Source organism: Coregonus lavaretus, assembly GCF_964263955.1.
Source record: "Coregonus lavaretus genome assembly, contig: HAP1_SCAFFOLD_5241, whole genome shotgun sequence".
Taxonomy (NCBI): Eukaryota; Metazoa; Chordata; class Actinopteri; order Salmoniformes; family Salmonidae; genus Coregonus; species Coregonus lavaretus.
The window spans coordinates 24,757-37,550 of NW_028166057.1; the positions used below are offsets into that span (position 1 = coordinate 24,757).

Genomic DNA, 12,794 nt, shown 5'->3' on the forward strand with positions numbered 1-12,794 from the left:
GGCAACTAAGGAGTGGCTCCGTAAGAAGCATCTCAAGGTCCTGGAGTGGCCTAGCCAGTCTCCAGACCTGAACCCAATAGAACATCTTTGGAGGGAGCTGAAAGTCCGTATTGCCCAGCGACAGCCCCGAAACCTGAAGGATCTGGAGAAGGTCTGTATGGAGGAGTGGGCCAAAATCCCTGCTGCAGTGTGTGCAAACCTGGTCAAGACCTCCAGGAAACGTATGATCTCTGTAATTGCAAACAAAGGTTTCTGTACCAAATATTAAGTTCTGTTTTTCTGATGTATCAAATACTTATGTCATGCAATAAAATGCAAATTAATTACTTAAAAATCATACAATGTGATTTTCTGGATTGTTGTTTTAGATTCCGTTTCTCACAGTTGAAGTGTACCTATGATAGAAATTACAGACCTCTACATGCTTTTGTAAGTAGGAAAACCTGCAAAATCGGCAGTGTATCAAATACTTGTTCTCCCCACTGTCCATGTAGGTAGGGGTAAAGTGACTAGGATAGATAATAAACAGAGAGTAGCAGCGTGTGAAGAGTGTGGAGGAATGTAAATGTGTGTGTGGCGTCAATATGCATGTTTGTGTGTTGTGTGTGTGTGTGTGTGTGTGTGTGTGTGTGTGTGTGTGTGTGTATGTTGAGCTAATAATATAATATATAATATAATAGATATAAATAAAATAATGGAGGTCAACGCTGTTAGTCTGGGTGGCCATTTGATGAACTGTTCAGCAGTCCTATGACTTGGGGTTAGAAGCTGTTAAGGAGCCTTTTGGACCTAGACTTGGCGCTCCGGTACAGCTTGCCGTGCGGTAGCAGACAGACCAGTCTATGACTTTGAGTAGAGGACACCGCCTGGTATAGAGGTCCTGGATGGCAGGGAGCTCAGGCCCCAGTGATGTACTGTGCCGCACGCACTACCCTCTGTAGTGCCTTGCGGTCGGAGGCCGAGCAGTTGCCATACCAGGCGGCGATGCAACCAGTCAGGATGCTCTCGATGGTGCAGCTGTATAACTTTTTGAGGATCTGAGGACCCATGCCAAATCTTTTTTGTACGCTGTCGTACACGTTGATCCAGAGCATCCCAAACATGCTCAATGTGTGGCATGTCTGGTGAGTATGCAGGCCATGGAAGAACTGGGACATTTTCAGCTTCCAGGAATTGTGTACAGATCCTTGCGACATGGGGCCGTGCATTATCATGCTGAAACATGAGGTGATGGCGGCGGATGAATGGCACGACAATGGGCCTCAGGAACTCGTCACGGTATCTCAGCCCATTCAAATTGCCATCGATAAATGCATTTGTGTTCATTGTCCATAGCTTATGCCTGCCTGCCCATACCATAACCCCACCGCCACCATGGGGGACAATGTTGACAACAGCAAACCGCTTGCCCACACAACGTCATACACACTGTCTGCCATCTGCCCGGTACAGTTGAAACCGGGATTCATCCGTGAAGAACACACTTCTCCAGCCGTGCCAGTGGCCATCGAAGGTGAGCATTGTCCCACTGAAGGCGGTTACGACAAGGTGCACCTGTGTAATGATCATGCTGATTAATTAGCTTCTTGATTTGCCACACCTGTCAGGTGGATGGATTATCTTGGCAATGGAGAAATGCTCACTAACAGGGATGTAAACAAATTTGTGAACAAAATTTGAGAGAAATAAGCTTTTTGTGTGTATGGAACATTTCTGGGATCTTTTATTTCAGCTAATGAAACATGGGACCAACACTTTACATGTTACGTTTATATTTTTGTTCAGTGTACATTCGAAATGCTTTTCATTCGAGAAACTTTTAGTACTTGTCTGGCTGACGCGCGACCCACGTGACTACACAGCGAGCTGTGACTCACTGGTCTCGTAACTGGTAACTTGGGCTTGTAAAAGGGGAGGTTAGCTCAAATTTTGAGCGACTTTTGGATTGGTTCTCATATGCACATCAATTTGCCAAGCCCTCCTAGAGAGGTAAACAAGCCAAACTAAAGTTAGCTAGGCAGCTAGCCTAAGTAAAACTGTGGGGGGGAAAAAAACAGATGGAGCTTTCTGAAAAGGAGATGGACTACACAGCCACATAGTAATGACCAACTTAGGGATTAAAATAGGAGCAACTTGAAACATTTTTGAGCCTTTGTGTGAGTGGAGGATGTATTGGCGGTCTTGCCAATTCTGATAGCTTGATCGCCTTTAGCGGGTGGACACGACTAAGTGGCTGGCTTTCTATGGGCTGAACAACTGCTAGCTAGCGTTAGCCATGCTCGGTAATGTTAGTTGCTACTTGCTAGCCACAAGATGGTAACGTTGAACAGATTGCAGTTGTCTAATATGTCACTCGTTTTAGTGTAGAAGAGCCCTCCTAGAGAGGTAAACAAGCCAAACTAAAGTTAGCTAGGCTAGCTAGCCTAAGTAAAACTCGTTTTAGTGTAGAAGAGTTGCTGTAACGTTTTGATTTACACGCCCTGTTCATGATGCTAGCAGCAAACCATGTCCAAACTCCGAAGGTTTGTGCTAGCTAGCGAGATACAGTGTGTGTTTGCTTATCTTGGAAGGGCTGGCTGTAAACGGAAGGGCTGGGGCGGTCCTATGTAAAACAACATGATAAGTTATATTCTGAACAGGGATATCCAACCAGCGTAGGGTGCCGCCTTGAAGTCTGAGGGCACAGCCTTTCATTATCATCAAAGCAGCCGTTCCAAACTCTCAAGTCAGGAAGACTTTGAGAGCTGGTGTCAGCCAGACTATCTTAGCATAGGGTTAAAAACATATATCTCTTGGCTAAGGTCAATCCAGTGACAACTTGCCCTGCTGTGGGTTTCCTCCCAATCGTAGTCAGCCATTGGCCAACCCAGCTCCTGACATCAGGACTATAAACCAACCTCAGAAAATCAATTCTAAACTGTAAATGCTAGACTTTTTCTAAAGTTCCTCTTCAACAATAAGACTTTTAGACCTGTGGTGCCAACCGTACCTCTGACGAATCAGCAGCAGAGAATTTGTTGGAACATTGCGAGTGGGGCTTGGGGGATTCCGCTGCTTCCCCATTGGGTAGGATCCCGTCGGCAAACCACACCCTCCTCTGCTCACGCGCGAGGGACCCTGTGACGCACAGACACCACAGGATACTGTTGGTAAATATTTACCACAGAAACAAAGGGGACGAAACCAGAGTAAAAACTAACCCGAAGAGAGGGTGAGAGGAAAAGTAAAAACTAACCCCGAAGAGAGGGTGAGAGGAAAAGTAAAAACTAACCCGAAGAGAGGGTGAGAGGAAAAGTAAAAACTAACCCGAAGAGAGGGTGAGAGGAAAAGTAAAAACTAACCCGAAGAGAGGGTGAGAGGAAAAGTAAAAACTAACCCGAAGAGAGGGTGAGAGGAAAAGTAAAAACTAACCCAAAGAGAGGGCGAGAGGAAAAACTAACCCGAAGAGAGGGCGAGAGGAAAAACTAACCCGAAGAGAGGGCGAGAGGAAAAACTAACCCGAAGAGAGGGCGAGAGGAAAAACTAACCCGAAGAGAGGGCGAGAGGAAAAACTAACCCGAAGAGAGGGCGAGAGGAAAAACTAACCCGAAGAGAGGGCGAGAGGAAAAACTAACCCGAAGAGAGGGCGAGAGGAAAAACTAACCCGAAGAGAGGGCGAGAGGAAAAACTAACCCGAAGAGAGGGCGAGAGGAAAAACTAACCCGAAGAGAGGGCGAGAGGAAAAACTAACCCGAAGAGAGGGCGAGAGGAAAAACTAACCCGAAGAGAGGGCGAGAGGAAAAACTAACCCGAAGAGAGGGCGAGAGGAAAAACTAACCCGAAGAGAGGGCGAGAGGAAAAACTAACCCGAAGAGAGGGCGAGAGGAAAAACTAACCCGAAGAGAGGGCGAGAGGAAAAACTAACCCGAAGAGAGGGCGAGAGGAAAAACTAACCCGAAGAGAGGGCGAGAGGAAAAACTAACCCGAAGAGAGGGCGAGAGGAAAAACTAACCCGAAGAGAGGGCGAGAGGAAAAACTAACCCGAAGAGAGGGCGAGAGGAAAAACTAACCCGAAGAGAGGGCGAGAGGAAAAACTAACCCGAAGAGAGGGCGAGAGGAAAAACTAACCCGAAGAGAGGGCGAGAGGAAAAACTAACCCGAAGAGAGGGCGAGAGGAAAAACTAACCCGAAGAGAGGGCGAGAGGAAAAACTAACCCGAAGAGAGGGCGAGAGGAAAAACTAACCCGAAGAGAGGGCGAGAGGAAAAACTAACCCGAAGAGAGGGCGAGAGGAAAAACTAACCCGAAGAGAGGGCGAGAGGAAAAACTAACCCGAAGAGAGGGCGAGAGGAAAAACTAACCCGAAGAGAGGGCGAGAGGAAAAACTAACCCGAAGAGAGGGCGAGAGGAAAAACTAACCCGAAGAGAGGGCGAGAGGAAAAACTAACCCGAAGAGAGGGCGAGAGGAAAAACTAACCCGAAGAGAGGGCGAGAGGAAAAACTAACCCGAAGAGAGGGTGAGAGGAAAAACTAACCCGAAGAGAGGGTGAGAGGAAAAACTAACCCGAAGAGAGGGTGAGAGGAAAAACTAACCCGAAGAGAGGGTGAGAGGAAAAGTAAAAACTAACCCGAAGAGAGGGTGAGAGGAAAAACTAACCCGAAGAGAGGGTGAGAGGAAAAGTAAAAACTAACCCGAAGAGAGGGTGAGAGGAAAAGTAAAAACTAACCCGAAGAGAGGGTGAGAGGAAAAGTAAAAACTAACCCGAAGAGAGGGTGAGAGGAAAAGTAAAAACTAACCCGAAGAGAGGGTGAGAGGAAAAACTAACCCGAAGAGAGGGTGAGAGGAAAAACTAACCCGAAGAGAGGGTGAGAGGAAAAGTAAAAACTAACCCGGAGAGGGTGAGAGGAAAAACTAACCCGAAGAGAGGGTGAGAGGAAAAACTAACCCGAAGAGAGGGTGAGAGGAAAAACTAACCCGAAGAGAGGGTGAGAGGACAAGTTATAACAGGTGTGTGTATGGGAGATGGTTACCCTCTGAGCCGGGTGTTTTAGGGACCCCCACAGGGACCATGACAGTGGGAAGGGAGGCCAGCGCCCCTGAGGCTTGGACCTGCTGCAGAGGTGGGATGGTACTGCAGTACTCTGCTGGGTTGTTGGGGTTAGGACTCTGGTTAGACCCGCCACACGTACCCTCCCACGAATGAGCTGAGGGCAGAGAGAGACGGAGGAACAACATCGATATAGGCTTGACAGAGGGAGATAAACAGGATTGATACACATCAAATCAAATCAAATCAAATTTTATTGGTCACATGCGCCGAATACAACAGGTGCAGACATTACAGTGAAATGCTTACTTACAGCCCTTAACCAACAGTGCATTTATTTTAAACAAAAAAGTAAGAATAAAACAACAACAAAAAAGTGTTGAGAAAAAAAGAGCAGAAGTAAAATAAAGTGACAGTAGGGAGGCTATATATACAGTAAAATAAAGTGACAGTAGGGAGGCTATATATACAGGGGGGTACCGTTGCATAGTCAATGTGCGGGGGCACCGGCTAGTTGAGGTAGTTGAGGTAATATGTACATGTGGGTAGAGTTAAAGTGACTATGCATAAATACTTAACAGAGTAGCAGCAGCGTAAAAAGGATGGGGTGGGGGGGCAGTGCAAATAGTCCGGGTAGCCATTATTAGCTGTTCAGGAGTCTTATGGCTTGGGGGTAGAAGCTGTTGAGAAGTCTTTTGGACCTAGACTTGGCACTCCGGTACCACTTGCCGTGCGGTAGCAGAGAGAACAGTCTATGACGAGGGTGGCTGGAGTCTTTGACAATTTTGAGGGCCTTCCTCTGACACCGCCTGGTATAGAGGTCCTGGATGGCAGGGAGCTTTGCCCCAGTGATGTACTGGGCCGTACGCACTACCCTCTGTAGTGCCTTGCGGTCAGAGGCCAAGCAGTTGCCATACCAGGCGGTGATGCAACCAGTCAGGATGCTCTCGATGGTGCAGCTGTAGAATTTTTTGAGGATCTGAGGACCCATGCCAAATCTTTTTAGTCTCCTGAGGGGGGAATAGGCTTTGTCGTGCCCTCTTCACGACTGTCTTGGTGTGTTTGGACCATGATAGTTCGTTGGTGATGTGGACACCAAGGAACTTGAAGCTCTCAACCTGTTCCACTACAGCCCCGTCGATGAGAATGGGGGCGTGCTCAGTCCTCTTTTTTTTCCTGTAGTCCACAATCATCTCCTTTGTCTTGGTCACGTTGAGGGAGAGGTTGTTGTCCTGGCACCACACGGCCAGATCTCTGACCTCCTCCCTATAGGCTGTCTCATCGTTGTCGGTGATCAGGCCTACCACTGTTGTGTCGTCGGCAAACTTAATGATGGTGTTGGAGTCGTGCCTGGCCATGCAGTCATGGGTGAACAGAGAGTACAGGAGGGGACTGAGCACGCACCCCTGAGGGGCCCCCGTGTTGAGGATCAGTGTGGCAGATGTGTTGTTACCTACCCTTACCACCTGGGGGCGGCCCGTCAGGAAGTCCAGGATCCAGTTGCAGAGGGAGGTGTTTAGTCCCAGGATCCTTAGCTTAGTGATGAGCTTAGAGGGCACTATGGTGTTGAATGCTGAGCTGTAGTCAATGAATAGCATTCTCACGTAGGTGTTCCTCTTGTCCAGGTGGGAAAGGGCAGTGTGGAGTGCGATAGAGATTGCATCATCTGTGGATCTGTTGGGGCGGTATGCAAATTGGAGTGGGTCTAGGGTTTCTGGGATTATGCTGTTGATGTGAGCCATGACCAGTCTTTCAAAGCACTTCATGGCTACAGACGTCAGTGCTACGGGTCGGTAGTCATTTAGGCAGGTTATCTTAGAGTTCTTGGGCACGGGGACTATGGTGGTCTGCTTGAAACATGTTGGTATTACAGACTCAGTCAGGGACATGTTGAAAATGTCAGTGAAGACACTTGCCAGTTGGTCAGCACATGCTCGGAGTACACGTCCTGGTAATCCGTCTGGCCCTGCGGCCTTGTGAATGTTGACCTGCTTAAAAGTCTTACTCACATCGGCTACGGAGAGCGTGATCACATAGTCGTCCGGAACAGCTGGTGCTCTCATGCATGCTTCAGTGTTGCTTGCCTCGAAGCGAGCATAGAAGTGGTTTAGCTTGTCTGGTAGGCTTGTGACACACACACAGTACCGGTCAAAAGTTTGGACACACCTACTCATTCAAGGGTTTTTCTTTATTTTTACTATTTTCTACATTGTAGAATAATAGTGAAGACATCAAAACTATGAAATAACACATATGGAATCATGTAGTAACTAAAAAAAATGAGTTAAACAAATCAAAATATATTTTTGACTTTATATTCTTCAAAGTAGCCACCCTTCGCCTTGATGACAGCTTTGCACACTCTTGACTCTTGTACACATAATTTTGGTAATGTAGTGTGTACATAGATATATAGGATCAGGTTGATCTAGGACATATAGGATCAGGTTGATTTAGGAGATATAGGATCAGGTTTATCTAGGAGATATAGGATCAGGTTTATCTAGGAGATATAGGATCAGGTTGATTTAGGAGATATAGGATCAGGTTGATCTAGGGAGATATAGGATCAGGTTGATCTAGGGAGATATAGGATCAGGTTGATCTAGGGAGATATATAGGATCAGGTTGATCTAGGGAGATATAGGATCAGGTTGATCTAGGGAGATATAGGATCAGGTTGATCTAGGATCAAATTAGGATTGATAAAAGATACTTGATCAAGATCAATATAGTGCGAAGACCGATATAGGATCAAATTAAATACCATAATTATAGATCTACAAGATTAGGATCTGGGTATGCCGTCAGCAGAGCAATGCTATGCCCTAGAACTAGGGCCAGAAGTTTTACCTGGAAACGTAAGAAGACCAAACCCCAACCAAAGGCAAATGAGGTCGATTCTAGATGCTGATCTAGGATGAGTATTGTGTTTACATCCTAATGGTTAAAGTTAGAAATGGGATGGAGTAAACTGATCCGAGATCTGTGTAGCAGATTTGGATGGAGTGAGCTTGTCTGTAGCAGTGACTAATGGTTGAGGTTATGATCAATGTTCCCTGAGCGCAAACGTGAAGGTTGGGAAAATTCTGTCGCACGTTTACTGTGAACACTGAGGCTGTACCCACTTTAAGTTACAGTGGCCCAGTAGGCTAGAGTGGCTATTTGATCATAATGTAGGCCTACTAGAGTGGCCTACCATCAAAAACAATGGAGTAAATGCATCCCATAACATTTTAACACGGAAATAGCTGTTCTGTCATTAAGCCTACAGTAGCAGCCAATGTGTTGTGTTCAACGTAGGTCTACATTCCATGAGATTCTATGAACACATGCAGGGCTTGACATGAACCTGTTCAGACAAGTAGGTGACTGAACATGTTGTTGTATTGTGTTGTTTGACGCACGCAACCACTTTACAAAAAAATATGTTTTGCTAGCCTCCGCCTTCTGGCTTCTTAGCTTAGTCTGTCTCAAAATACAATACTGCCCCTTTAAGACAAGAAAAAAAAAGCTCTTTACAAAGAAAGCTAGAAATGTACATGTTTTGTGCTCTTGCAGGAAGCAACCACCCCCTCCATTGCTGACCAAAAATGAGATATAACTAACAGGGCCAACTAGTAAAAGTTGAGTGAAGTTAAATCTCGTGCGTCTCTGCGCGGGCTGGTCTTTCTTCTACGAGGCAGTCCTGGGGGGGTGCGTAGCTTAGAGGGAACTGGAGTAAGCTGATCCTAGATCTGTGGTTAAGTCAGTATCTAATGGTTAAAGTTATGAACGGGATGGAGTAAGCCGATCCTAGATCTGTGGTTAAGTCAGTATCTAATGGTTAATGTTATGAACGGGATGGAGTAAGCCGATCCTAGATCTGTGGTTAAGTCAGTATCTAATGGTTAAAGTTATGAACGGGATGGAGTAAGCCGATCCTAGATCTGTGGTTAAGTCAGTATCTAATGGTTAAAGTTATGAACGGGATGGAGTAAGCCGATCCTAGATCTGTGGTTAAGTCAGTATCTAATGGTTAAAGTTATGAACGGGATGGAGTAAGCCGATCCTAGATCTGTGGTTAAGTCAGTATCTAATGGTTAAAGTTATGAACGGGATGGAGTAAGCCGATCCTAGATCTGTGGTTAAGTCAGTATCTAATGGTTAAAGTTATGAACGGGATGGAGTAAGCCGATCCTAGATCTGTGGTTAAGTCAGTATCTAATGGTTAAAGTTATGAACGGGATGGAGTAAGCCGATCCTAGATCTGTGGTTAAGTCAGTATCTAATGGTTAAAGTTATGAACGGGATGGAGTAAGCCGATCCTAGATCTGTGGTTAAGTCAGTATCTAATGGTTAAAGTTATGAACGGGATGGAGTAAGCCGATCCTAGATCTGTGGTTAAGTCAGTATCTAATGGTTAAAGTTATGAATGGGATGGAGTAAGCCGATCCTAGATCTGTGGTTAAGTCAGTATCTAATGGTTAAAGTTATGAATGGGATGGAGTAAGCCGATCCTAGATCTGTGTAGTAATAGTGACTCACCACTCAGTAGGGCAGAGTGACAGGTGATGCAGACTCTGGCCTCCTTCCTGTCCATGTAGATCAGTCTGCTCCTCAGGCTGCAGCAGGCAGCACAGAACACCTGGGGACACACACCCACCACTACATTACCTCTGGAGACACACACCCACCACTACATTACCTCTGGCCATAGACACACCCACCACTACATTACCTCTGGCCATAGACACACCCACCACTACATTACCTCTGGCCATAGACACACCCACCACTACATTACCTCTGGCCATAGACACACCCACCACTACAGAACACCTGGGGACAAACACCCACCACTACATTACCTCTGGCCAGACACACCCACCACTACATTACATCTGGCCATAGACACACCCACCACTACAGAACACCTGGAGACAAACACCCACCACTACATTACCTCTGGCCATAGACACACCCACCACTACAGAACACCTGGAGACAAACACCCACCACTACATTACCTCTGGCCATAGACACACCCACCACTACATTACATCTGGCCATAGACACACCCACCACTACATTACATCTGGCCATAGACACACCCACCATTCCATTACCTCTAGCCATAGACACACCCACCACTACATTACATCTGGCCATAGACACACCCACCACTACATTACCTCTAGCCATAGACACACCCACCACGCCATTACCTCTAGCCATAGACACACCCACCACTACATTACCTCTGGCCATAGACACACCCACCACTACATTACCTCTGGCCATAGACACACCCACCACTACATTACCTCTAGCCATAGACACACCCACCACTACATTACCTCTGGCCATAGACACACCCACCACTACATTACCTCTGGCCATAGACACACCCACCACTACATTACCTCTTGCCATAGACACACCCACCACTACATTACCTCTGGCCATAGACACACCCACCACTACATTACCTCTGGCCATAGACACACCCACCACTACATTCCATCTGGCCATAGCCACTACAGTGTGTGTGCCACCTTGGGAAATGAAGCAGGTGTTTGGTTAGTCCACAGCAGTGTAGGCGTGTCTCAGTGCAGTCCGTTAGCCCAACACAACCCTACACCGTGTCAGTATCTTTACTGCATTTCCTAATCTAGCCAAGTATCATACATTTGAATCAAATCTACATTTATGAAAAGGATCGTTTTGGTTCGAAGATGTTTTAAATTGTTGACACTGCTCCTAGAATGGCTACTGATGTTACTACTTTGTTTTATTAGAACAACAAAAATCAAAGATCTGAGTGAGTGAAAACCTCCAGAACGGTATCTCTGAAGAGCCCTGCTGTATAGACTGCACCCACCTTTCCACATGCCCTGCAGTGATGCCTCCTCTTGGTGAAGGTAAAGCGGGCCTCACACTTCATACAGACTGGAGCCTGGGAGTCAGGGACCCACACAGGGGCCACATCCCCCAGGGAGGAGAGCTGTTTCCTGGGCAGAGCCCCCTGGTGGTGCTGCCCTGCCTGGAAGTCGTTATCCGGGCTGCTCTCTGACGCCACCACCAGGCCCAACGACGATGTCTGACACTCCCCGCTTAGCAACTCCCCCTTCACAACACCACCACCACCACCACCACCAGGGTCGCCCAAGGCAACTACAGTTGCCGTATCCGTGACTTCGGCGCTGCCACGGTTTTCAAGGTTCTTGTTCTTGCCGCCACTGGTAATGCTGCCGGCGGTGTTGGCAGAAGGTTCTAGCTGGTTCTGGACCTGTTCGTATAGGGGCCGGGGGATCTGGAGTTTGAGACTGACCGGCTGTTTAGGACGTGCCCCGCCGAACGGCAAGCTCACAGGCTGCAAACGACTGTTGTTGAGTTTGGAGGGGAAAGAGCTACCACCTCCTCCTCCTTCCTTCTCTTGCTTGCTCTCCTCCATCTCCTTCTCCTCTGTTACGGAGTCCTCCTTGGAGGGGGGAGGGGTGAGAGACCAGCCCTCCCCCTCCGCTCTGCTCCCCCTCTCCTCTCGTCCTCCTGTAGTAGCCAGGCCGTTGGTGAGAGACATCTCTCCATCCTGACCTCCCCTCTTCGCCATCTCTCCTTTCTTCTCCTTCTGAGAAGACTTCCTACACTCCTTTTTCCTCCCTCTCAGTCCCTCCATCCTCCCTTCATTCTGTCCTCTCTCCCCAGAGGCTTCCCCCTGTTCTCCCCCTCTCCAGCCTCCCGTCCTCTGTCCTCTCTCCCCAGAGGCTTCCCCCTGTTCTCCTCCTCTCCAGCCTCCCGTCCTCTGTCCTCTCTCCCCAGTGTCCTGTGACTGTCCCCCAGACATTTCAGCCTCCTCTCTGCCACTCTCCTGTATGGGTGACCCAGCCCAAGCGCTCTCTGGCTCCAGCCGGGGGTTTGACTCCTCTACTGCTACCCGTCTGTCCCCTCCCAGCTTCTCCTCATGGGTAAAGTGTGTTTGACTAATGTGGGAGCTTCCACCACTCCTCTCCCCGCCCCTACCCTCCACAGGGGCATCGGGACGTGGGTCAGAGGGGGCGGGGGGCTGGTGGTGGTTTGAAGGGTTAACAGGGGTCACCCTTGTATGGTTACCCTCGCAGGGTTCTTCACTGAGCCCGTTGAGGGCAGGGCTGGCTGGACTAGAGGGGCTGGTAGAGGAGCAGCCGTTCTCCAGGGCTAGGAGGTGGTAAGGAGGGGGGCTAGAGGAAGCCGGCACAGGGGGAGACAAGCCCTCCTCACCCCCCACCAGCTTACCGATGTTGGGTTGGGGGAGCGGCGGGCTGTGGACGTCCACAGGGCGGTCCGGCCTCTCCTCTCCCCAGGACGGAGGCTTGGCAGCTGGGTGGCGTTTGGTGTCAGGCCCCTGGGATTCGCTAGAGGACGGGTCGGGGGCCAGGAGGGTCTTGAAGGGGAGGGGACTGTCCCCGTCCCTTGGGTCAGGGGTCAAAGCCAGGGCAGGGTTCAGAGATAGGAAGTGGGCCGGAGGGGCCAGGATCTGACTCCACTTAGCGTCAGACAGAGTGGGACCATCCGTCTCATCATCTAGAGGGGGGCAGAGGGAGAGAGAGATTATGGGCACGTTCCTCTGCGCAGGCGTTGCGACGCCTGGATAGGTATTTTAATGTATCAGCTAACCACATATGTTATAGCAGTCTGGTGCCAAACGGCACAGTCAATGACGTGGCATGCAACCATTGGTTGATGCATGCCACACCTGAGCCGGGGAACACGACCTATAAAACATTAGTTTGAGAAAGAGACGGCACAA

The 12,794-nt window shown here is 48.5% G+C and overlaps 1 protein-coding gene across 1 annotated transcript in view; it reads right to left on the reverse strand.

Annotated features, from left to right (window-relative positions):
- LOC311115166 (zinc finger FYVE domain-containing protein 9-like) overlaps positions 1 to 12,568 on the reverse strand; it is a gene marked incomplete at both ends in the record, with an annotated part of 32,162 nt that extends 19,594 nt beyond the window's left edge. The window contains 4 exons of the mRNA XM_084190369.1: positions 2,990 to 3,117; positions 5,010 to 5,183; positions 9,554 to 9,653; positions 10,890 to 12,568. Coding sequence (XP_084046495.1) covers positions 2,990 to 3,117; positions 5,010 to 5,183; positions 9,554 to 9,653; positions 10,890 to 12,568 — 2,081 coding nt within the window. The remainder of the gene's footprint in view (positions 1 to 2,989; positions 3,118 to 5,009; positions 5,184 to 9,553; positions 9,654 to 10,889) is intronic.
- Between the last annotated feature and the right edge of the window lie 226 nt (positions 12,569 to 12,794).